The following is a 22,602-nucleotide window of genomic DNA, read 5'->3' as shown; positions in this document are numbered from 1 at the left end:
TGGATCTCCTTGCAGTCCAAGGGACTCTCAAGAGTCTTCTCCAACACCACAGTTCAAAAACATCAATTCTTCGGCATTCAGCTTTCCTTATAGTCCAGCTCTCACATCCATACATGACCACTGGAAAAACCATAGCCTTGACTAGATGGACCTTTTTTGGCAAAGCAATGTCTCTGCTTTTTAATATGTTGTCTAGGTTGGTCATAACTTTCCTTCCAAGGAGTAAGCGTCTTTGAATTTCATGGCTGCAATCACCATCTGCAGTGATTTTGGAGCCCAGAAAAATAAAGTCTGACACTGTTTCCACTGTTTCCCCATCTATTTGCCATGAAGTGATGGGACCGGATGCCATGATCTTTGTTTTCTGAATGTTGAGCTTTAAGCCAACTTTTTTACTCTCCACTTTCACCTTCATCGAGAGGCTTTTTAGTTTCTCTTCACTTTCTGCCATAAGGGTGGTGTCATCTGCATATCTGAGGTTATTGATATTTCTCCCAGCAATCTTGATTCCAGCTTGTGCTTCTTCCAGCCCAGCATTTCTCATGATGTACTCTGTGTATAAGTTAAATAAACAGGGTGACAGTATACAGCCTTGACGTACTCCTTTTCCTATTTGGAACCAGTCTCTTCTTCCATGTCCAACTCTAACTGTTGCTTCCTGACCTGCATATAGGTTTCTGAAGAGGCAGGTCAGGTGGTCTGGTATTCCCATCTCTTTCAGAATTTTCCACAGTTTATTGTGATCCACACAGTCAAAGGCTTTGGCATAGTCAATAAAGCAGAAATAGATGTTTTTCTGGAACTCTCTTGTTTTTTTGGCCATATAATTTAGTCAATAATTATCCTAACAGGTGTTTACATTGCACTAAGTACATGCCAGGCTCTCTGATCTTAGGGCTCAGCACGTCCTAATTCACTTTCCTCACAACAACCCCAGGTAGGAAGAAGACAAGTGCAGAGATGTTAAATAAATTAATTATTCAAAGCCACATAGTTTGGTAGAAGTGTGCCCGCCGACTACTACTACCTTGGGTGTTGCTGGCTGGCTTTCAACTGCCAGTATCTGCAGCTCTTTGCCTGAAGGATTTCTTGGGGCCACACAAGAAGCCTGTGCACCGAGGGAGTCAGAAGTCCCCAGTCACTGAGTGACAGGGAGTTGGTAACTGCCCTTTAACCTCTTGGGGGAGGCAACTACAAGGAAGGCGTTGTACCCCACCTGGCCCCTCCCCCATGGGATGGAGGGCATCACTAACAGTGCCAGTAGGCTTGCTCCTCCATGTTTGTTGGCCACCTTTCCTGCCCTTTCTCATACCCAATAAACTATATTCCCTTTGCTTCTTGGGAACCCCAAATTATAACAAACCCAGGCTCTGGATCTTTACAGACTGGCTGGGGAGTTGGGCTCTTAACTGTCTCTCCTTGCAAAGGACAAAAGCTTTGGGACAGTCAGTTAGGCTGTCATGGTTAGGGTTCTGCTGCTGTGTCCCTACCAATAAAGAGATGTTGGAGTCCTAACCCCCGGCAACTCAGAATGTGAGCTTGTTTGGTAATAGGGTCTCTAGTGTGGGGATTAAGTGTTCATTAGGATGGGCCCAAATCCAGTATGACTGGTGTCCTGACAAAAAGGGCAGATTAGGTGACAGATAGGGATAATGCCATGCAAAGACTGGACTCATGCTGCAGCAAGCCAGGCCTTCCAGGAGCTGAGAGAGAGACCTGGAATGGATCAGGGCCTTCCAAGGAAGCATGGCTCTGCTGACTCCTTGATCTCAGACTTCTAGCTTCCAGAAGTGAGAGAGAATAAATATTTGGTTTTCAGGGAATTTCTTGGCTGTCCAGTGGTTAGGACTCCAGGCTTCCGCTGCAGGGGACATAGTTTGACCCCCTGGTCGGGGAATTAAGATCCTGAAAGCTGCATGGTGTGGCTAAATAAATATTAATAAATAAACCACTCAGTTCATAGTGCTTTGTTATAGGAACTCCAGGAAACAAACCCACCAGCCAGCTGACATCTGCATACCCCCATTTTATCCTCAAAGGATTCTCAAATGATTAAGTGAAATAATGCCAAAAAAATGCTAAGCACAGAGCCTGGCACCTGGCAGCTGCTAAGTGGGTGGATGCTTTTCTTTAGAAGAAATAAAAGTCCCCACCCTGCCACAGTTCCTCAGGGGAGGGGTTTCCTTGAGCAAGTGGAGAAGTGAGCCTCACCCACCTTCCTTTCTCCTCCCGAGAGTCCAGGAGGATGACCAGTCCCCAGACTGATCTGGTCCAAAAAGTAAACAAATGCTTTCACGGCATGGTATCTGTTCCCCAGTTTTTTGTGTTGCTTGGGGTGGCCATTAAGAGGTAGATGGGGCTAGAATGGTTCCTAAACCTGGTAGGGCCCAGTCTGAGGACAGAAAAAGAAGCGGTGCCTTCCACACCGCTGAACAGTGAGAAGGACCACCGTTTTCATGGACCCAACGGGTTACTGTTCTTGGTTGCAGACAACAGAATCCACTCCTGTTAATTTAATTAGAAAATTAATTTATTATATATAAGGCCAGAGGTTGAAGCCACAAACAAATACGTAACATCACTGTGGGGCAAGAGGGCTTCTTTACTGAAAAGACTTCTACCACCAGTGATGCTCAGGGCTGGACCAGAAATTCCCACACTGCCCCTCCAAGGAGAGCAGTGATATTGGGGAGGGGGGTGAGGGTGAGGTTGCAGTGAAGAGAGAGGCAGGGTTCTGCTGAGGAGGGTAGGCTTGAGAAGGAAGCAAAGGAGGCTCAAATAGCTCAGAAGCAGCCACAGTCCCGTGGGGCCTCCTAGGACTTCAGCGTCTCAGGGAGCACAGTTGCCAGACTCTCTGTAAGAAGAAAGAAGGAACTTGTTGACTTTCATCACTGAAGCCCATGACCTTGACAGCGTACACCTGACAGAGTCTTGACAACCCCAGAAAGGAGCGAGCGCGGTACTCCTGACACCAGGATGACCAGGAAGAGAAAAGCTGTTTGCTCAGGAGCATGGTGGACCCGCTGGGCAGGGTGGCTGACTCGGCGTCCGAGAAAGAGGAGCCTGAAAGTGGCTTAGATTACCTGGAAGGTGATTCTAGGGGTGACCTTCTGGAAAGTTGGCCCCTGGAGAACTCACTCAGTGTGTGGTTTCACAGGACACTGCGGCCACTTCTCCTGGCCAGCAGCGAGGAGGAAAGGCACCGGGCAGGAGTGAATGGTGTGTGGCTCCTGAGCTCCGCCTCTCTCCCCAGCCCTTCCCCTCCCACCCTGCCCTGCCCCCGCCTTACCCTGGGCTCTGTTGCGGCCACCACAGGTGCTGATACACTCCTTCTCACTCAGGAAGTTGTTCGGCTTCCTTCTGCATCCGCCGTAAGTAAAGGTCTGGCATAGCCCGGACACGGCGTTGTAGAAGTACCTGGTGAACATGGCCCTGCAGGGACCGGTGTATGGAGGCTGCAGACAGAAGGCAGAGCGCAGACCTGAGGGGTTGGGAGGGACAATGGGTCAGTTACGAGGATGGCCATCACAGCTCGGCTACAAGGTCAGCAAATGGACCCCCGTGTCTTGAAACAGAGAATGGTGGGGTGGCCGTAGCGGTGGTGAGGAAAGCCTGAACTGTGAAGCCTCCACTTGAGGACCTGCATTCTGAGGCATTATTATTAATTCTTTTAGGTGTGAAGATGACATGGTGATGGTATTAAAAAAAAACCCATATACCCTTCATGAAGGTTTATATGAAGATTTATTCATGAAGGTTTATATGAAGATTTATTTGCATGATGCCTTAGATTAGCTTTTTAAAATCCTGGGGGGAAAAAGGTCAAACATAAACAATATTCTCCATATGTTGATAATTGCTGAAAGTGAACAGTGGGTACATAAGGTTTAATTATACTATTTTCTGTACTTTTGAGTAAGGTTGAAAGTTTCCAGTATTTAAAAAAAGTGGGAAAGTATCATGCTGTAATGGAGAAAGGAATGGAAAAACATATGGTATATTTTTAAAAATGTTTTTAATTTTAATTAGTTAATTGGCTGCTCTGAGTCTTTTTCACTGCAAATGGTTGTGGTGAGAGGGGGTTACTCTCTAGTTGCGTGGACTCAGGAGTTGTGGCCCATGGGACTAGTTGCCCCACAGCATGTGAAATCCTCTTGGACCAGGGATCAAACCCATGTCCCCTCATTGGACAGGCAGATTCTTAACCATGGGACCACCATGGAAGTCCTATAGTGTATTAACTTTGGCTATCTCATGGAGATGGGAATACTAGAATTTTGAGGGGGTGTGATGTTGTGATTTATAATGTAATTAGAAATATATATTTGGTGTTAGTTCCATCCTAGCATAAAGCTCCTAAAACCCTGGGAATTTTCTAAATGAGGAGAGCGATAAAGGTGTCTTCAGTAATGTGAAGAGGGTGACTTTGGAAAGCTCCCACCCAAGGATGGGAACTGGCTGCCACGGGAACCAAGTGCCTGATCAGATGGTTGAACTGTCAGCTTGACCCTCTAAAGCTCCCACCTCCAGGGAGAAGAGAATGGGTGGAAGTTTATCAGTCACCAATAGTTCATGGCTTAGTTTCATTGAGTTAGACAAGGCTTTGGTCCTAGTGTGATTAGATTGACTAGTTTTCTGTGATTATGGTTTCAGTGTGTCTGCCCTCTGATGCCCTCTTGCAACACCTACCATCTTACCGTCTTTAGCTTCTCTTCTTTTCACAGCTATTTGTAAGGCCTCCTCAGACAGCCATTTTGGAGATCAGTGGAGAAATAACTCCAGAAAGAATGAAGGGATGGAGCCAAAGCAAAAACAATACCCAATTGTGGATATGACTGGTGACAGAAGCGAAAAGCAAAGAAAAGGAAAGATATAAGCATCTGAATGCAGAGTTCTAAAGAATAGCAAGAAGAGATAAGAAAGCCTTCTTCAGTGATCAATGCAAAGAAATAGAGGAAAACAACAGAATGGGAAAGACTAGAGATCTCTTCAAGAAAATTAGAGATACCAAGGGAATATTTCATGTGAAGATGGGCTCAATAAAGGACAGAAATGGTATGGACCTAACAGAAGCAGAAGATATTAAGAAGAGGTGGCAGGAATACACAGAAGAACTATACAAAAAAGAGCTTCACGACCCAGATAATCACGATGGTGTGATCACTCACCTAGAGCCAGACATCCACATTCTGGAATGTGAAGTCAAGTGGGCCTTAGAAAGCATCACTACGAACAAAGCTAGTGGAGGTGATGGAATTCCAGTTGAGCTATTTCAAATCTTGAAAGATGATGCTGTGAAAGTGCTGCACTCAATATGCCAGCTAATTTGGAAAACTCAGCAGTGGCCACAGGACTGGAAAAGGTCAGTTTTCATTCCAATCCCAAAGAAAGGCAATGCCAAAGAATGCTCAAACTACCGCACAATTGCACTCATCTCACACGCTAGTAAAGTAATGCTCAAAATTCTCCGAGCCAGGCTTCAGCAATATGTGAACAGTGAACTTCTTGATGTTCAAGCTGGTTTTGGGAAAGGCAGAGGAACCAGAGATCAAATTGCCAACATCCGCTGGATCATGGAAAAAGCAAGAGAGTTCCAGAAAAGCATCTATTTCTGCTTTATTGACTATGCCAAAGCCTTTGACTGTGTGGATCACAATAAACTGTGGAAAATTCTGAAAGAGATGGGAATACCAGACCACCTGACCTGCCTCTTGAGAAACCTATATGCAGGTCAGGAAGCAACAGTTAGAACTGGACATGGAAGAAGAGACTGGTTCCAAATAGGAAAAGGAGTACGTCAAGGCTGTATACTGTCATCCTGCTTATTTAACTTCTATGCAGAGTACATCATGAGAAACGCTGGGCTGGAAGAAGCACAAGCTGGAATCAAGATTGCTGGGAGAAATATCAATAACCTCAGATATGCAGATGACACCAACCTTATGGCAGAAAGTGAAGAGAAACTAAAAAGCCTCTCGATGAAGGTGAAAGTGGAGAGTAAAAAAGTTGGCTTAAAGCTCAACATTCAGAAAACAAAGATCATGGCATCTGGTCCCATCACTTCATGGCAAGTAGATGGGGAAACAGTGGAAACAGTGTCAGACTTTATTTTTCTGGGCTCCAAAATCACTGCAGATGGTGACTGTAGCCATGAAATTCAAAGACGCTTACTCCTTGGAAGGAAAGTTATGACCAACCTAGACAACATATTAAAAAGCAGAGACATTGCTTTGCCAACAAAGGTCCATCTAGTCAAGGCTATGGTTTTTCCAGTGGTCATGTATGGATGTGAGGGTTGGACTGTGATGAAAGCTGAGCACTGAAGAATTGATGCTTTTGAATTGTGGTGTTGGAGAAGACTCTTGAGAGTCCCTTGGACTGCAAGGAGATCCAACCAGTCCATTCTAAAGGAGATCAGCCCTGGGATTTCTTTGGAAGGAATGATGCTGAAGCTGAAACTCCAGTACTTTGGCCACCTCATGCGAAGAGTTGATTCTTGGAAAAGACTCTGATGCTGGGAGGGATTGAGGGCAGGAGGAGAAGGGGACGACAGAGGATGAGATGGCTGGATGGCATCACTGACTCGATGGACATGAATCTGAGTGAACTCCGGGAGTTGGTGATGGACAGGGAGGCCTGGCGTGCTGCGATTCATGGGGTCACGAAGAGTCGGACACGACTGAGTGACTGAACTGAACTGAACTGAATAGTTCATGATTTAATCAATCATGACTATCTGAGGAAAGTGTAAGTCAAGTTACTCAGTCGTGTCTGACTCTTTGTGACCCCCTGGACTGTAGCCTGCCAGGCTCCTCCATCCATGGGATTTTCCAGGCAAGAGTACTGGCGTGGGTTGCCATTCCCTTCTCCAGGGGGTCTTGACCCAGGGATTGAACCTGGGTCTACCCGCATTGTAGGCAGACACTTTACCATCTGAGCCATCAGGGTAAAGCCACGCTTTACCGTCTGAGCCACAGATTATGTGAGTCATGACACAGTCATCGTGACTGCATGAGGAAGCCTCCAGCAAAAACACAGAAGGACTGCATCTGAAGAGTTTCCAGGTTGGTAAACAGGAGCAGGTTCAGGGAATATGAGCAACGAGATAGCATGGAAGCTCTGTGCCCTTTCTCCATATCCTGCCTTGTGCAACCTTTCCATATGGTTGTCCTGAATTATATCCTTTTATGAGAAGCTAGTGCGTGTGTGGAGAATCCCAGGGACGGCGGGGCCTGGTGGGCTGCCGTCTATGGGGTTGCACAGAGTTGGACACGACTGAAGCGACTTAGCAGCAGCAGCAGCAGCAGTGCGTGCCTGCGTGCTATGTTGCTTCAGTTGTGTTCGACTCTTTGTGACGCTATGGAGTGTAGCCTGCACAGTTCCTTTGTCCATGGGGTTCTCCATGCAAGAATACTGGAGTGGGTTGCCAAACCCTCCTCCAGGGGATCTTCCAGATCCAGGGATCGAACCTGCATCTCCTGGGGCTTCTGCATTGCAGGCAGATTCTTTACCACTGAGCTACCAGGGAAGCCCTGATTAACTGTTAATCTTGTAAGTAAAATGTTTCCCCAAGTCTGTGCTGCTCTAGCAAACTCACTTAACTCCAGGAGTTCGTGGGAAACTCTGATATACGGCTGCTGGTAGAAGCATGAGTGACAGGCTGGACCTGTAATTGGAGCCTGAAGATGGGAGGAGACTTGTGGGCCACAGTCATTAACTGGTGGAATCTGACACTATTTCCAGGTTGCTAGCGTCAGAACTGGTATGATGCAAAGACAGCCAGTCAGTGTTCCCTGAGAACTGGACAATTGGTTGATGGCTTGGGAAAACAAACACACAGCAAGACGAGGAGTCTTAAAAACTTTCCTTACACATCTTTATATCCTCTCGAGTTCCTGTGAGCATGTATTCCTTTTGCAATTATGAAAGAAGACATATTTAAAATAAAATATACCACAATTTTTATAAGTAAGTAATGCTGTACAAGAATATTTATTGACATCAGAAAATGGTTGAAGTGTATGTATTGTGGAGTAAAAGCACTCCATCCTGCCTTGAGGATTTGGGTGTCAATTCCTTTTTAGCAACAGATCCCTTCTTTCAAAGGAAAACTTAGAAGAAATCTGGGTTTTGGGTAAAGCCCCATCCTCAGCCCTCTCACTGTCCACCCCTCAGAGTCATTTTCCCACCCCTTCCTATCCCAGTACACCCAAGTCTCAAGGAACATCTAGTGCAGGCCCCTAGACTATATTCTTTAAAGTCTTAGAGGAGCCACTCTTTGGCTGTGTGACCTGAGGTGAGACAAGTAACCACTCTGAGCCACAGCATCATCATCATCGAAATGAACATAATAACCCCAACCTCAGGGACTTGTTGAGAGAATTAGCGATGATGTCTGTCAAGTAACTGGTAATCAATCAATACTCAATAAACACTAGTTATTACAGTAATTGTTAGATGTGCTCATTAAATTTAATTTAATTTTTCAGGGCAGCATCCAACCTAAAAATCACTTGTGGACACAATTGCCCATTAAAGCCCTTTAAACTTCTCCTAAGGCAATGGCACCCCACTCCAGTACTCTTGCCTGGAAAATCCCATGGATGGAGGAGCCTGGTAGGCTGCAGTCCATGGTGTCTTGAAGAGTCAGATACGACTGAGCGACTTCATTTTCACTTTTCACTTTCATGCATTGGAGAAGGAAATGGCAACCCACTCCAGTGTTCTTGCCTGGAGAATCTGAGGGAGGTGGGAGCCTGGTGGGCTGCCATCCATTGGGTCGCACAGAGTCAGACACGACTGAAGTGACTTAGCAGTAGCAGCAGCAGCATTGATACACAATAGAGAAGTCCCCAGGGACCACCCTGGACACCAACACAGCCAGTTTTCCCAACACTAGGAAACATGATGCTTCTTTTTTGGAGCCTCAGATTAAGTAAATACCTTCATTTTAACACCCAAGCATATCAAGAACTCATACTTATTCTACGCAATGTTTTAAAATATGTATTGGTTCAGAAATAGGAAAATTAATATATAGTTTAGACATAAGTTGTCAAAATGTAAACTATCTTGATGGACATTTAAGATGGGAACTCAAAAGTCTCTGAGTTATTCAATATGTTTATACATCCACAGACTTCTTGATCCCTTAAATAAACCATCCAATAAACACTAAAAAGAAAAGCCTGTGAAACTCAGACTAAAAAGGATCACATAAATGCCCAGAGAGAAGAGAGAAAGCTCTCATTTATGAGAAAACCTTTGCATCAATTAGAAAGTTGCTTTCTTAAAGCCTAAAGAATGGCAATTCTCTATTTAAAAGAAGAGTTTCCTCTTTGAAATAGCAAGTTATATCTGGTAGAAGATAACAATTTCACTTGAAATTGGGAATGAGGTGTATTCAAGTCTCAGTGTAAAACTCTTGGTCCCAGCTGAGCAGGACCAGGGTTGGGGTGAAGAAAAGAGGCAGGTCAAGCAAGTGAAGGGTCACCTCCTTTTCATTTAAAACTTTCATATTGGGTCAGTGGTAAAAAATATGCCTGCAATGCAGGAGACTAGGGTTCGATTCCTGGGTTGGGAAGATCCCTTGGTGAAGGAAATGGCAACCCACTTGAGTATTCTTGCCTGGGAAAAAAACCCCATGAACAGAGAAACCTGGTGGGCTACAGTCCATGGAGTCACAAAGAGTTGGACAAGACTGATCGACTCAAGAGCAACATTTCAATCAATTATGATCTATCAGGAGAAGGCAATGGCACCCCACTCCAGTACTCTTGCCTGGAAAATCCCATGGGCGGAGGAGCCTGGTAGGCTGCAGTCCATGGGGTCGCTAAGAGTCGGACATGACTGAGCGACTTCACTTTCACTTTTCACTTTCATGCATTGGAGAAGGAAATGGCAACCCACTCCAGTGTTCTTGCCTGGAGAATCCCAGGGACAGGGGAGCCTGGTAGGCTGCCGTCTATGGGGTCACACAGAGTTGGACACGACTGAAGTGATTTAGCATAGCATAGCATAGCATGATCTATCAATCCTGGGCTGAGTGAGTGCCTCACTCACCTCACCCAAATCACAGCCCTGTGGCAGAGGTGGAGTCTGTCCTCTCTGGAGGCTGAGGAGTTGAGGAAAGGGAAGGCTGTGCTTCCGGAGGGCAGCCCTACCTGTGGGGTAGCTCTGCCTAGATGATGCGAGATGCTAAGTCGCTTCAGTTGTGTTTGACTCTTTGCGATCCTATGGACCATAGCCTGCCAGTCTCCTCTCTGTCCATGGGATTCTCCAGGCAAAAGTACTGGAGTGGGTAGCCATTTCCTTCTCCAGGGGATCTTCCCAACCCAGGGATTGAATCCGAGTCTCTTACATCTCCTGCACTGGCAGGTGGAGTCTTTACCACTGAGCTACTGGGCAAGCCCCAAGCTCTGCCTTATGCTGCATTGTTCCCGCCTCATCTCTGGATGAACAAGGTTGTGAGTTCATGTACATTAAGACCTCAAAGTAGAAGGATTTATCCCTAATCTTTGGGTTGCAAGATTTGAAATCTTGATTTACCCTTAACATTTTTTTTTAATTAAAGGATAATTACTTAATACTATTGTGGTGATTTTTGCCAGATATCAACATGACTTGGCCATAGGTATACATATATCCCCTCCCTCTTGAACCCCCTTCCCACCTCCTTCCTCATCCCACCCCTCTAGATTGTTACTGGCTTGGGGTTCCCTGTATCTTACGTCATACTCCCGCTGGCTATCTAGCTTACATACGGTAATGTGTATGTTTCAATACTCTTCTTTCACATCATCCCACCCTCTCCTTCTCCCACTGTGTCCAAAAGTCTGTTCTTTATGTTTGTGTCACCCTTGCTGCCCCACAAATAGGATCATCAGCACTGTCTTTCTAGATTCCACATATATGTGTTAACATATGATATTTGTCTTTCTCTTTCTGACTTCACTCTGTATAAAAGGCTCTAGGTTCATCTACTTCATTAGAACTGACTTGTACCTGTTCCTTTTTACAGCTGAGTAATATTCCATTGTGTATATGTACCACAACTTCCTTATCCATTCCTCTGCTGATGGACATCTAAGATGCTTCCATGTCGTCGCTACTGTATTTATTTTTCTTTTTTTTTCTTTTTATTTTATTTGTCTTTTTCTCGCTACTGTATTTATTTGGCTGTGCCAGGTCTTTGTTGAGGCACTCGAGATCTCTACTTGCAGCATATGGGATCTAGTTCCTTGACCAGAGGTTGAACTCATGCCCCCTGTTGAAGCCTTAGCCACTGGACCACCAGGGAAGTCCCTTGATATTTTTATTTTCTAAGTTTTATGTATAAAACTATTATAATGACCGTTTTTCTAGTATAAGGAACATATACTAATGCATTTGTGTATCAGAAAACAGCAAATATGCTTAATTGTTTAATTAAGGAACAGAATTATCCTCAAATGGGCAAGCCATTCATGTTATTCAAGGGAACTGGAGTCAACCCAAGAAATAACTGGGCTACACACTCCGTCCTGGCTCACTGGACCGACCACTGCGGCAGCTCTCACTGGGCCGGTCTCTGCCCTTCGCCCCCTAGAGGCCACTCTCTGCACTGCAGCCGCAGGGATGCAGTCTTAACTTGAGTCCTACCCGTGGCTCCTGTGACCACTCCGAATCTCAGTGACTCCCCAGCTCTCTCAGAGTCAAATTCTGATTCTTGTAAAACCTTAGGAAGCACCTCACGACCTTCCCCCATGGCCTCTCTGCCTTATCCCCTTCCTCTCCCCTCTGCTCCACCAACTCAGCTCCAGCCACCCTGGTCCTGGCTGCCTATCAAACACCTCCTTACCACTGAGGGTTTTGTTAACCGGTCTGCAGAAAGAGCATGGATTCCTTTCCCCCATCAATCTCTACAATCAAAACACTTGTCATGAACTGCCATAGTATTTCACCTACTCAATTGTCTGTCTCTCTTCTAGACTGCTACTGGCTCTTGTGCTACATTTTGTTCATAGGTGTGTCCTCACACCAACAACAATGGTTTGCCGGGCCTTGATAAATATTTGTCAAGTGAATGAATCTCCCACCTCATGCTCCTGCTGGCTGCAGTCATTGAGTAGAATGAATAGAATTAAATTCCTGTTAGTGAAATGTCTGAAGCTGGGCAGGAGCTTATGGAGTTCTGGGCTTCCCGGCACGAAAGACTTTCCGTGTCCCCAGTTTGTTTCTTATTTGCAGGAAAAAGGCTTCAGCCTCCTAGACTTTCTGGAATACTAAAGGAATACCAAAGATTCAAGCAGTTGCTAATCAAGGAAGGGACGGGAACCAGAAACAAAGGAGAAGCAGTCAATGAACGATAGTGCACAATGGGGCAGGGCGCGGTCGGGTCCAGGCTCCTCTAGAAGGAATATACTTATCAGTATCTTTGAGTTCCTTTGTGACAACTAAATTCCCCACCCCGGTGGAGGAAGGGAACTTCTGGCTGAGCACAAAGTTCTTGGAACACCAACCATGCAGAAGAAAGTCACACAATCACACATCTACAGCTTTCACCGCGAATCTTGCATGTAAAAGCTTCTCTCTGGGGGAGTTAGGGGTTTTTAAGGCCTGAGCCGCTCTAGTCTCCTTGCATAGCCCTGCAATAAACCTTTCTCGGCCCCAAACTCAGACTTCTCGGTTTGCTTAGCCTCACTGTGAGTCAGGCACATGGACTTACCTTCGGTAGCAGCACATCTAGAAAACTATGAATCTACTCCAACATTCCGAATCCTGAGATGATGATAAAATAATAGACATGGGAATAAAGGGAAGGGCCTTGAGTCATCACAAATTTCTAACAGCCTGAGAGAAGTATAACCTTGTCCCCATGAGCAAAGTCATGGAAGTGTTACATTTTTGCAATAATAATGGAGAAATAATATCACTGTTGTTGAAACACTCAATCGTATCCGAGTCTTTGCCATCCCATGGACTGTAGCCTGCCAGGCTCTTCTGTTCATGGAATTTTCTGGGCAAGAATACTGGAGTGGGTTGCCATTTCCTCCTCTAGGGGATCTTCCTGACCCAGGGATCAAACCCACATTTCCATGTCTCCTATATTCCAGGTGGATTATTTACAGCTGAGCCACTGGGAAGCCCAATAATATCATTATTTGACCCCTACATATTTTTTTCTTGGGGGTAAGTAGACAAAAATTCTTCAGACTAAGACATGTTGGTGGAAAATGGACATTATCAGGTGTGAAGTGTGAAAAAAAACCCTCTATATTCATGATTGATAATTCATTGCAAGAACTTGTTTGGTAGTTTTCCCTTGTACAGGTGAGGAAACTGCAGCAAAGTGATGACCTCAGGTCACAGAGCAGGTGAGTGGTAAGGTCGGGTCAATGTACAGTCCTGTTACAACCCACGTGAAAGCACCCATGTAAAAGCACCTGCCGTCAGCAGGGAATTGTTACAATCTAGGTAACTGGTAAGAGTTTCTGGGAACACTGCCCTCCACTTTTACTCACCTGTACTTGAGCCTCCTTCCAGCCATCAAAGCCCAGGGATATACGAGTCTGGGTTTCTTCTGTACATCAAACATGGGGTATCTCTTCCAACACCAACCAATTCTCCAGACCAATGCGGTGTCCCCTAAGTCAACTCACTTCAGACTCTAAATCTGCAGAGTTAGCCCTGACTCCACAGGGTGAGGGCTCAACCTCACAAGACGGCCCCACTTCAGATGCCAGCTACATGTCCCTGGGGTCCCACAGACCTCTCAGCCACTGGCTAGAAATTCAGGGGCTGTGCGGCTTCCACTCTCAAGTTTCAATAATTGACTAGAACGACTCACACAACTCAGGAAAGTCTTTTATTTACTGGATAAAGGATAAAATAAAGGATAAAACTCAGGGGCTTCCCTGGTGGATGAGTGGTAAAAGAACCCTCCTGCCAATGCAGGAGACAAGGGTTTGATCCCTTACCTGGGAAGATTCCACGTGCCACGAGGCAGCTAAGCCTGTGCGGCACGGCTACTGAGCCTGCGTTCTAGAGCCCAGGAGCCACAGCTACTGAGCCCAAGTGCCCTAACTTCTGAAGCCCGAGTGCCCTAGAGCCTGTGCTCTGCAACAAGAGAAACCACCGCAGTGAGAAGCCTGATCTCTGCTATTAGAGAAAAGCCCTCTTGAATGTTTCCCATCCAGGAAGCTCTGCAATTCCCATGTTTAGGGGTTTTTATTTACTGGGTTGGCAAATGAATTGACTCATTAGCTGCTGGTGACTTGACTTCTAACCCAGTACCCTCCCCTCCCCACGGAGGAGCTGGGGGCAGAAAATTCTAATCCTCAGATCACCTGATGGAATGTCCTGGAGACCAGTCCCACCCATAAGCTATTGAGGGCTCAGAGGGTAAAGCGTCTGTCTACAATACGGGAGACCTGGGTTCGATCCTTGGATTGGGAAGATCTCCTGGAGAAGGAAATGGCAACCCACTCCAGTATTCTTGCCTGGAAAATCCCATGGATGGAGCAGCCTGTTAAGCTACAGTCCATGGGGTCACAAAGAGTCAGACATGACTGAACAACTTCACTTTCCTTAACATACAAAAGGCAGCAAATTCCAAGGGTTTTAGGAGACCTGGACCATAAACCCAGACAAGGATCAAATAGTGATCTTTTTGTTGCGTGACAGGCAGTGACCAGGAATAGAGAGTCTCAGAGATGGGGTACCTGATCTGGTAGAGTTATGCAGGATAATTTTTTAAGCTGAAAACATAATGCTTTTCTTTTTGAGAGTCATGAAATGTCCCTAGAGTGAAAACTGCCCAGTTTCCCAGGAGAAATCCAGAGAGGGTTGATAACACTCACCCCATGCCTGTTCTGCAGCCCCTTCCAAGGACTCCCCTTTTCCCTCCCACCCGGTCTGAAGAGGAGACAGGAGCTGGGACTTACCATCATCCTTGTTGCTGTCGTCACCCTCTGGGGTACCGGCCACCAGGGTGCCCAGGAGGACCAGAAGGGCTGCGGAGAGGCAGAGACGGCTCATCTTCGTGGCCTTGCAGGAGGGCTCCTGAGGATCCTGGGGGCAGACTGGGCTTTTCACACCCATGCTGAGGGGTGGGATCAGGCGATGAGGAGGGAAGTGGGGAAAGGGGAGGGGCTGGGGTCAGTCCTCTTCATGCTTGAGCTTCCCACCTAACCAGGCTTATTCCCGCATCTGCCTGCTGGGGCCCAATGCCCAGTAACAGCGCTTCTCAGACTTCACTCCCCCAGCGGGTCTTGTGGAAATAAATACATATTCTGATTCCCCAGGTCTAGGTGAGGCCTGAGAAGCAGCATTCCTAACAGGCTCCCTGTTGCAGGTCTGTCCCCAGGTCATTTCCTCTCCTATTAAATGGTCCTCAGAACCGCACTTTGAAAGCCAGCCTGCAGGAGCCGTAGCAGGCAGAGAAAAGCTGAATCTTGAGAATGTGAAAGAAGAGCCAAGATCAGGAAGGGCTGACTCTCAGAAAAGCCCACATTCTCTCCCCTTAACCTGCACACTGGAAGCATTTGTCTTCTGTTGCAAAAAATAAACACGAGTCCCTCCCCACTCCCTGAGGATGAAGTGATCCATTAGATTTCCATGTGCTGGCACCACACCATGCTGCATGCACAAGTGTGTATCTACAAGACTATGTCCCCCCACCCAGTTACTATTGAGACCCTTGGGTCTAGATTCGAGTGAATTGCCAGGACTTTCAAAGCAGTGGCAAACACCCTTGGAAGATGAAAACATCAATTCGTTTTTGTTTTAACTTTTTATTTTAGATTGGGGTACAACAAACAATGTTGTGATAGTTTCAGGTGGACAGTGTAGAGTTTCAGCTGTATATACATATGCATCCATTCTCCCCACAAACTCCCCTCCCATCCAGGCTGCTACACAATATTGAGCAGAGTTCCATGTAATATACAGTAGGTCCTTGCTAGTTATCCGTCTTAAATATAGCGGTGTGTACATGTCCATCGCAAACTCCCTAACTGTCCTTCCGCCCATCCTTCCCATACAACCGTAAGCTTGTGCTCCAAGTCTGTGCGTCTGTTTCTGTTTTGTAAGTAAGTTCGTTTGTATCCTTTCATTTTAGAGTCCACATATAGGGGATGTCATACAGTATTTTTCCTTCTCTGACTTTCTTTACTCATTATGACACTTTTTAGGCCCATCCATGTTGCTGCAAATGGCATTATTTCATTCTTTTTTTAAGGGCTGAGTAATATTCCATTGGTGCTTCCCTGGTGGCTTACTCAGTAAAGAATCTGCCTGCAATGCAGGAGACATGGGTTCAATCCCTGGGTCAGGAAGATACCCTGGAAAAAGGAATAGCAACCCACTCCAGTATTCCTGCCTGGAGAATCCCATGGACAGAGGAGCTTGGCGGGCTACAGTCCATGGGGTCGAAATAGTCGGACACAACTTAGAGACTAAACCACCACCACCAATATTCCATTTAGACCTCAATGCTTATTTTATGCTGGAGATAAACTCAGCTGAGATGTTGGATCCCAGGGTGTGATGACTGCATGTTTCACAGTGAGATGAAACAGGTTATGCACTCCCCTGCAAACAGGCCACATGGTGTGTGGGTTATTTTGAACTGAAGATATTTGAGACCCAAAAGACTCAGGAAAAGCTGATTACTACTCCCTTAACTGCCTAAAAGATTTAGTTAGAGGGCCTTTATCTGGAAGGGAACTAACCCCAAAGATAACTTTTAGTATCAGAAACATTTATCTATCTGCATGGCATGGTAATCATTTGTTAACCAAATATCTGCTTTTCTCATCTTCCTGGAATTTATCTTCCTCCCCTTTGAGCCCCAATCCTCACTCCCTTCTCCTTCACTCTGAGTGGCATATAAGCCTCAATTGCCCGACTATCTCTGGGTCCCATGTCTTTGGGGATGATGTATGTATGAAATTTGTTTTTCTCCTGTTCATCTGTCTTATGTCAATTAAATTACCACACCAGCCAAGGAATTTAGAAGAGAAACAGGGAAAGGTTTCCTCCCCTACAATAGTAGGAGGACCCAGGTTTGGCGAATTACCCGTTGTTCCTGGGCCTCAGTGCTTTCATCTGTAAAATGTGATTATTTATCAAATCAGCCCATGTCTTTGGGATGCTGTGAATGCATTTGAGACAAATGAACACAGAATGTTTAGCTCTGTGCCTCCAAGAGGTAGATGATCAAAGATTCAGGCCTCCTCTTATGATCATCAACGGGACACCCAGCTCCCAGTAAGAATGTCTGGGTCTGATCTCAGGCCTGTGTTGAGATAAACATCTAGACTCAAGATGAGTCACTCCAGGGACTTCCCTGGTGGTCCAGTGGTTAAGAATCCACCTCATAGTGCTGGGGATGTAAGTTTGATCCCTCAGTTCAGTTCAGTCGCTCAGTTGTGTCCGACTCTTTGCGACCCCATGAATCGCAGCACGCCAGGCCTCCCTGTCCATCACCAACTCCTGGAGTTCACTCAGACTCACATCCATCGAGTCAGTGATGCCATCCAGCCATCTCATCCTCTGTCATCTCCTTCTCCTCCTGCCCCCAATCCCTCCCAGCATCAGAGTCTTTTCCAATGAGTCAACTCTTCGCATGAGGTGGCCAAAGTACTGGAGTTTCAGCTTTAGCATCATTCCTTCCAAAGAAATCCCAGGGCTGATCTCCTTCAGAATGGACTGGTTGGATCTCCTTGCTGTCCAAGGGACTCTCAAGAGTCTTCTCCAACACCACAGTTCAAAAGCATCAAGCTCCTACATGCCATGGAGCAACTAAGACCCAATGAAGCCAAATAAATAAATCTTACAAAAAAAAAAAAAAGATGAGCATGTCAGCCTGGGGTGCCATGTCAGCAAACCAAAACTTAACTCTGGTCCTGTAAATCCTCTGAGGTTCTCTGGACCCTTCGGGATGGAGACCACCCACTTTATGAAGTGTTCAATAGAGTTTCTATGTTCATCAATCATTTTTTTAAAATGAGGTATTTTATTTTGCTCTATTTATTTATTTTTGGCTGCACTGGTTCTTCGTTGCTGTATGAGGGCCTTCTGCTCTTGCGGTGTGTGGGCTTCTCAGTGGAGTGGTCTCTCTGGTTGTGGAGCACAGGCTCTAGGTGCACGGACTTCAGTGAGTGCAGCACTCAGGCTCAGTAGCTGAGGCACACCGGCTTAGTTGCTCATTGGCAAGTGGAATCTTCCCAGAGCAGGGATCGAACCCATGTCCCCTGCATTGGCAGATGGATTCTTAACCACTGGACCACCAGGGAAGTCCTTTAATGGTTTTAAACAAGGGAATTGCCTCTTTCCCTCTAGGGGTCTGGGGCTTCCCTGACTGAGGTCAGCCGTGTAGGTGGTATATGCCTATGTGACTGACCACAGTAAAAAACCCAAGACTCTCAGACAGGAGTAAGCTTCCCTGGTTGGCAACAGCTTGGATGAGTTGGGCTGAGGGAATCAAGCAGATTCTGTGTGACTGGACTAGGAGGAAAGTGAAAGTGAAAGTTGCTCAGTCGTGTCCGACTGTTCGAGTCCATGAACTGTTGTCCACTGGGTTCTTCTGTCCATGGAATTCTCCAGGCAAGAATACTAGAGTGGATTGTCATGCCTTTCTCCGGGGGATCTTCCTAATCCAGGGATCAAACCCAGGTCTCCCAGATTGCATGCAGATTCTTTACCGTTTGAGCTACTTGGATATCCGGACAGGGAGGAGACATTTGGAAACTTGTGCTGCGTTTCTCCAGTTTCACCGTCTGCATTTCCCCCTTTGTTGACTGGACGCTTGATCCACTTGATCAATAATTGATCAATATCAAGTATTGATACTTGAAACTTGAGTATCAATACAACATGTTAGTGTTCTGTGAGTCCTTTTATGAACTAAACCTGAATGGTCCTGGGGATTCCAAACACAAGTAGTTACCATTATTGGGGCTTCCCTGGTGGCTCTGACGGCAAAGAATCTACCTGCAATGCAGGAGACCTGGGTTCGATCTCTGGGTCAGGAAGATCCCCCTGGAGAAGGAAATGGCAACCCACTCCAGTATTCTTGCCTGGAGAATTCTATGGACAGAGGAGCCTGGCGGGCTACAGTCCATGGGGTCGCAAAGAGCAGGACACGGCTGAGAAATTAACACTTTGACTTTCCCACTGTTACCCCCAAAGAGAAACTGTATCCACAGAAGTTCAAAAATTTGCCTGAGCTCACACAGATAGTGACTAGCAAAGCTGGAAATTAAATTTTTCTGACTCCATAAGACATACTTTTTTTTTTTTGTATAGCAGAGTTTTATTCAAGTGAAAAGAGACAGAGAAAGCTTCTGACTAGACATCAGAAGGTGGATGGAGAATGCCCCCCTTGCAAGTGTTAGCAAGGGAGTTATATACTTTTTAAATTGGTTATTACAATAAATCAAAAGAATGTCTCAAGGTTGTAGAGATCTTACTAGATCCACTCCCACAATTTACATTTTAAGATAACAGGATTAGCCAGGTTTTCAGGAAGGAGAAACTGTCCTCAAGCCGGATACATTGTTGTTATATAATCCTTAGTACAGAGTTTAAACTGAGTTGTTTGTTGTGTAATCATCAGTTTCAGGCTTAAAGAAAAAATGTTTTATGTGACTAAGACTAAGGAATGTAGAGAAAAAAAAGATGTCTGTCCTTTCCTCCTTCTCAAGAATTCCATATTCCTATCTCTGCTCTGAGAGCCCCAGACCCCTTTCTCCTCCTTGGGGACCCCAGACTTCTTATCAACCTGCCTAGGAATTGGCTCTCTCATTCCCCCTTTTTCTTTTAGGAGAATTATGTTGCCAAGGGAAAGGGGCATCATTTTCATTCCATAACTACTTCCTGCTGTTGAGGGGCATGGTCCCTAGATTGTTGAGGCATCATATTCTCCTAACCCTCATATTGAGGGTCTCTGATCCAGGGGCCCCAAGTAATAGTTGGAGGCGGTTGTGGCTCTCTTAGGAGCTTGGATAACCACTTTTAACTTAAAAGCTTTCAGACAGAAATAAACCCCATTTTACAGTTACAGATGTAAGGCAAAACAGTCATTAAACCAAATTAAAACATAATCAAAATTAAAAGTTACATTATGTCCATAGTTACATCAGTCCACCTTAGGATTGTTAGATGTCATCAGATCAAGAAGAGGAGTCACATTGATTGTTGTTGGTGAAGGTGTCCTCAGAGTTGAAGAAAGTCCTTTCCTTGAAGTGGAGAAACTCACCATGGGAAATCTTCAATGATGAGGAAGGGAGTGCTCCGAGACCCAGCAATTATGTTGATTGTGAAATGCAGGGCATAGGAATGAGCCCAGGACAGGAAGGTGTTGTCTTGAGGGCATAAGACATACTTTTAACAACTACTGGAGCACAAATGAAGATAATTTAACATAAGTGATGTCTCGAATAGAAAAAAAGACAATGGGAACAGATTTTTTTTTTCTGCTATGTCATGTGGCTTGTGGGATCTTAGTTCCTTGACCAGGGATTGAACCCGCATCCTTGGCAATGAATGCTCAGAGTTCTAACCACTGGACCACTGGGAAATTCCCAGGAACAAAAAATTTATTTCACGATGTAATACAAGAAAATCCACCTCTCCACCCTGAAAATCTATAGACTGAAAAATCATTCCATGTTCTAGTACAAAAAATGATGCAGAATGATACCAAAATAGCCTTGTTAAGTTACTGAAGCTTAAGGATAAGCAAAAAGGTTTTTAGTCATTCAAGTACAAAAAAGTAACCTCCAAGGGAGAAAAATATTTAGGCCACTTCATCGACACTCCATGACAGAATTCAGTGGACATATCCACAGTTGTTCTGGGAAAAGAAATTCAGCCTTTTCACAGGGAACTGCTTAATATTATGTGGCAGCCTGGATGGGAGGGTGGTTTTAGGGGAGAATGGATACATATAAATATATGGCTGAGTCCCTTCACTGTTCACCTGAAACTACCACAACATTGTTAATCAGCTACACCCAATACAAAATAAAAAGTTTAAAGTTAAAAAAGAAAAGAAACTCAGCCTTCTGGTTTTTCCTGAAACTCATCAGAAACACTCCAGTTTTGTACCATCTGTCTCCCCTGGCTGTAACTCTCTCCCCTGATGGCCTCATGGCTCCCTGCAGGATTTGCACAAGTCTTTGTTCATAAGCTGCCTTCCCAGAGTTGCTCTCACTGATGGTCCTAGGTAGAAATTATAAGACTGCTCCATGCCCCTGTCTCCACCCCAGTACTCCTTATACCCTTTCTGTTTTGTTTTCTTCTTCAGAACTCGATCTCCCTCTAACATCTACAGAATATACTTGCTTTACTCTGTTTATTGTCCAGGAGCATATAAACTCCACAGAGAGAAATTTTTTTGTCTGAAATGCTCCCTCCCAGAGCATCCTAACACCCAGGACAGTGCATGGCATGTGATAGACACTCAGTGAATATCTGCTGAGCAGATGAAAGGAAATCAATGGACAGGTAGGTGATCAGCAAGCAGTGTGTTAGCTCAGGTCTTCCTTTTCAGCCTCCTGCAGGTGTCTGCAGAACATCAATGCCCCTACCTCGCCACCCCAATGTCACCTACCTCAGAAGACAGGTGTGACACAGGACACCTTCCTGCAACCACTATGGCAACTTCTCAGCTGGCCAGACCCACGCTGTTTATCTGGCACTGACCCAGGCAGAGGCTGAGCTGGGGGCAGGTGACATCCAACTTGGAACAAGAACCTTGCATTTCTGGGCAGAAAAAAAGAGTAAGGGATCCGGGCAGAGGTGAAGCAGGGAGATGAACTTCGCAGCATGATCTCCCACTGCCCCTCACCTGGATTCACAAACAGAAGAACTGCCTATTTGAGTGGATTTTAGGGGAGCAAGAAGATCACCCACAAACTTCTCTCCTCTGGTCTCTCCAGCTTTGAGATTATTGGACCTCAGTTTGGGTACCAGTTATGACTTTTCCTAACTTTGTGACCTGGGGCCAGAAATCTCCCAGGGCCCCCACATCTTCAGGTGTCAGATGAGATCAGCGCTGACCACATCAGGGTTGTTGTGGAAGCATTGGAGGCAGCAGGCATACATTCCTTCTCCCTGAGAAGTCAAAGTCCTTTGCAATAATAATAATAAGTAAAAACAGAATCATGAAGATCATGGCATCTAGTCCCATCACTTCATGGCAAGTAGATGGGGAAACAGTGGAAACAGTGACAGGCTATTTTTTGGGGCTCCAAAATCACTGCAGATGGGGACTGCAGCCTTGAAGTAAAAAGACACTTACTCCTTGGAAGGAAAGTTATGACCAACCTAGACAGCATATTAAAAAGCAGAGACATTGCTTTGCCAACAAAGGTCCATCTAGTCAAAGCTATGGTTTTTCCAGTGGTCATGTATGGATGTGAGCGTTGGACTATAAAGAAAGCTGAGCGCCGAAGAATTGATGCTTTGAACTGTGGTGTTGGAGAAGACTCTTGAGAGTCCCTTGGACTGCAAGGAGATCCAACCAGTCCATCCTAAAGGAAATAAGTCTTGAATATTAATTGGAAGAACTGATGCTGAAGCTGAAACTCTAGTACTTTGGCCACCTGATGCGAA

The 22,602-nt window shown here is 45.5% G+C and overlaps 1 protein-coding gene across 1 annotated transcript; it reads right to left on the bottom strand.

The window, feature by feature from the left end:
• Positions 1–2,512: 2,512 nt before the first annotated feature.
• On the bottom strand, positions 2,513–15,096 carry LOC129625119 (pancreatic trypsin inhibitor-like). The gene is made up of 3 exons (XM_055543265.1): positions 14,925–15,096; positions 3,290–3,481; positions 2,513–2,854 (listed from the first exon to the last, which is right to left on the bottom strand). Exons 1-3 carry the CDS (start codon positions 15,079–15,081, stop codon positions 2,814–2,816), a joined length of 390 nt encoding a protein of 129 aa, XP_055399240.1. The 5' UTR covers positions 15,082–15,096; the 3' UTR covers positions 2,513–2,813.
• Positions 15,097–22,602: the final 7,506 nt, after the last annotated feature.

This window comes from Bubalus kerabau, chromosome 13, assembly GCF_029407905.1.
Source record: "Bubalus kerabau isolate K-KA32 ecotype Philippines breed swamp buffalo chromosome 13, PCC_UOA_SB_1v2, whole genome shotgun sequence".
Classification (NCBI taxonomy): domain Eukaryota; kingdom Metazoa; phylum Chordata; class Mammalia; order Artiodactyla; family Bovidae; genus Bubalus; species Bubalus kerabau.
The sequence above is the reverse complement of the archived record's forward strand: the minus strand, read 5'-3'. Positions and strand labels throughout refer to the sequence as shown.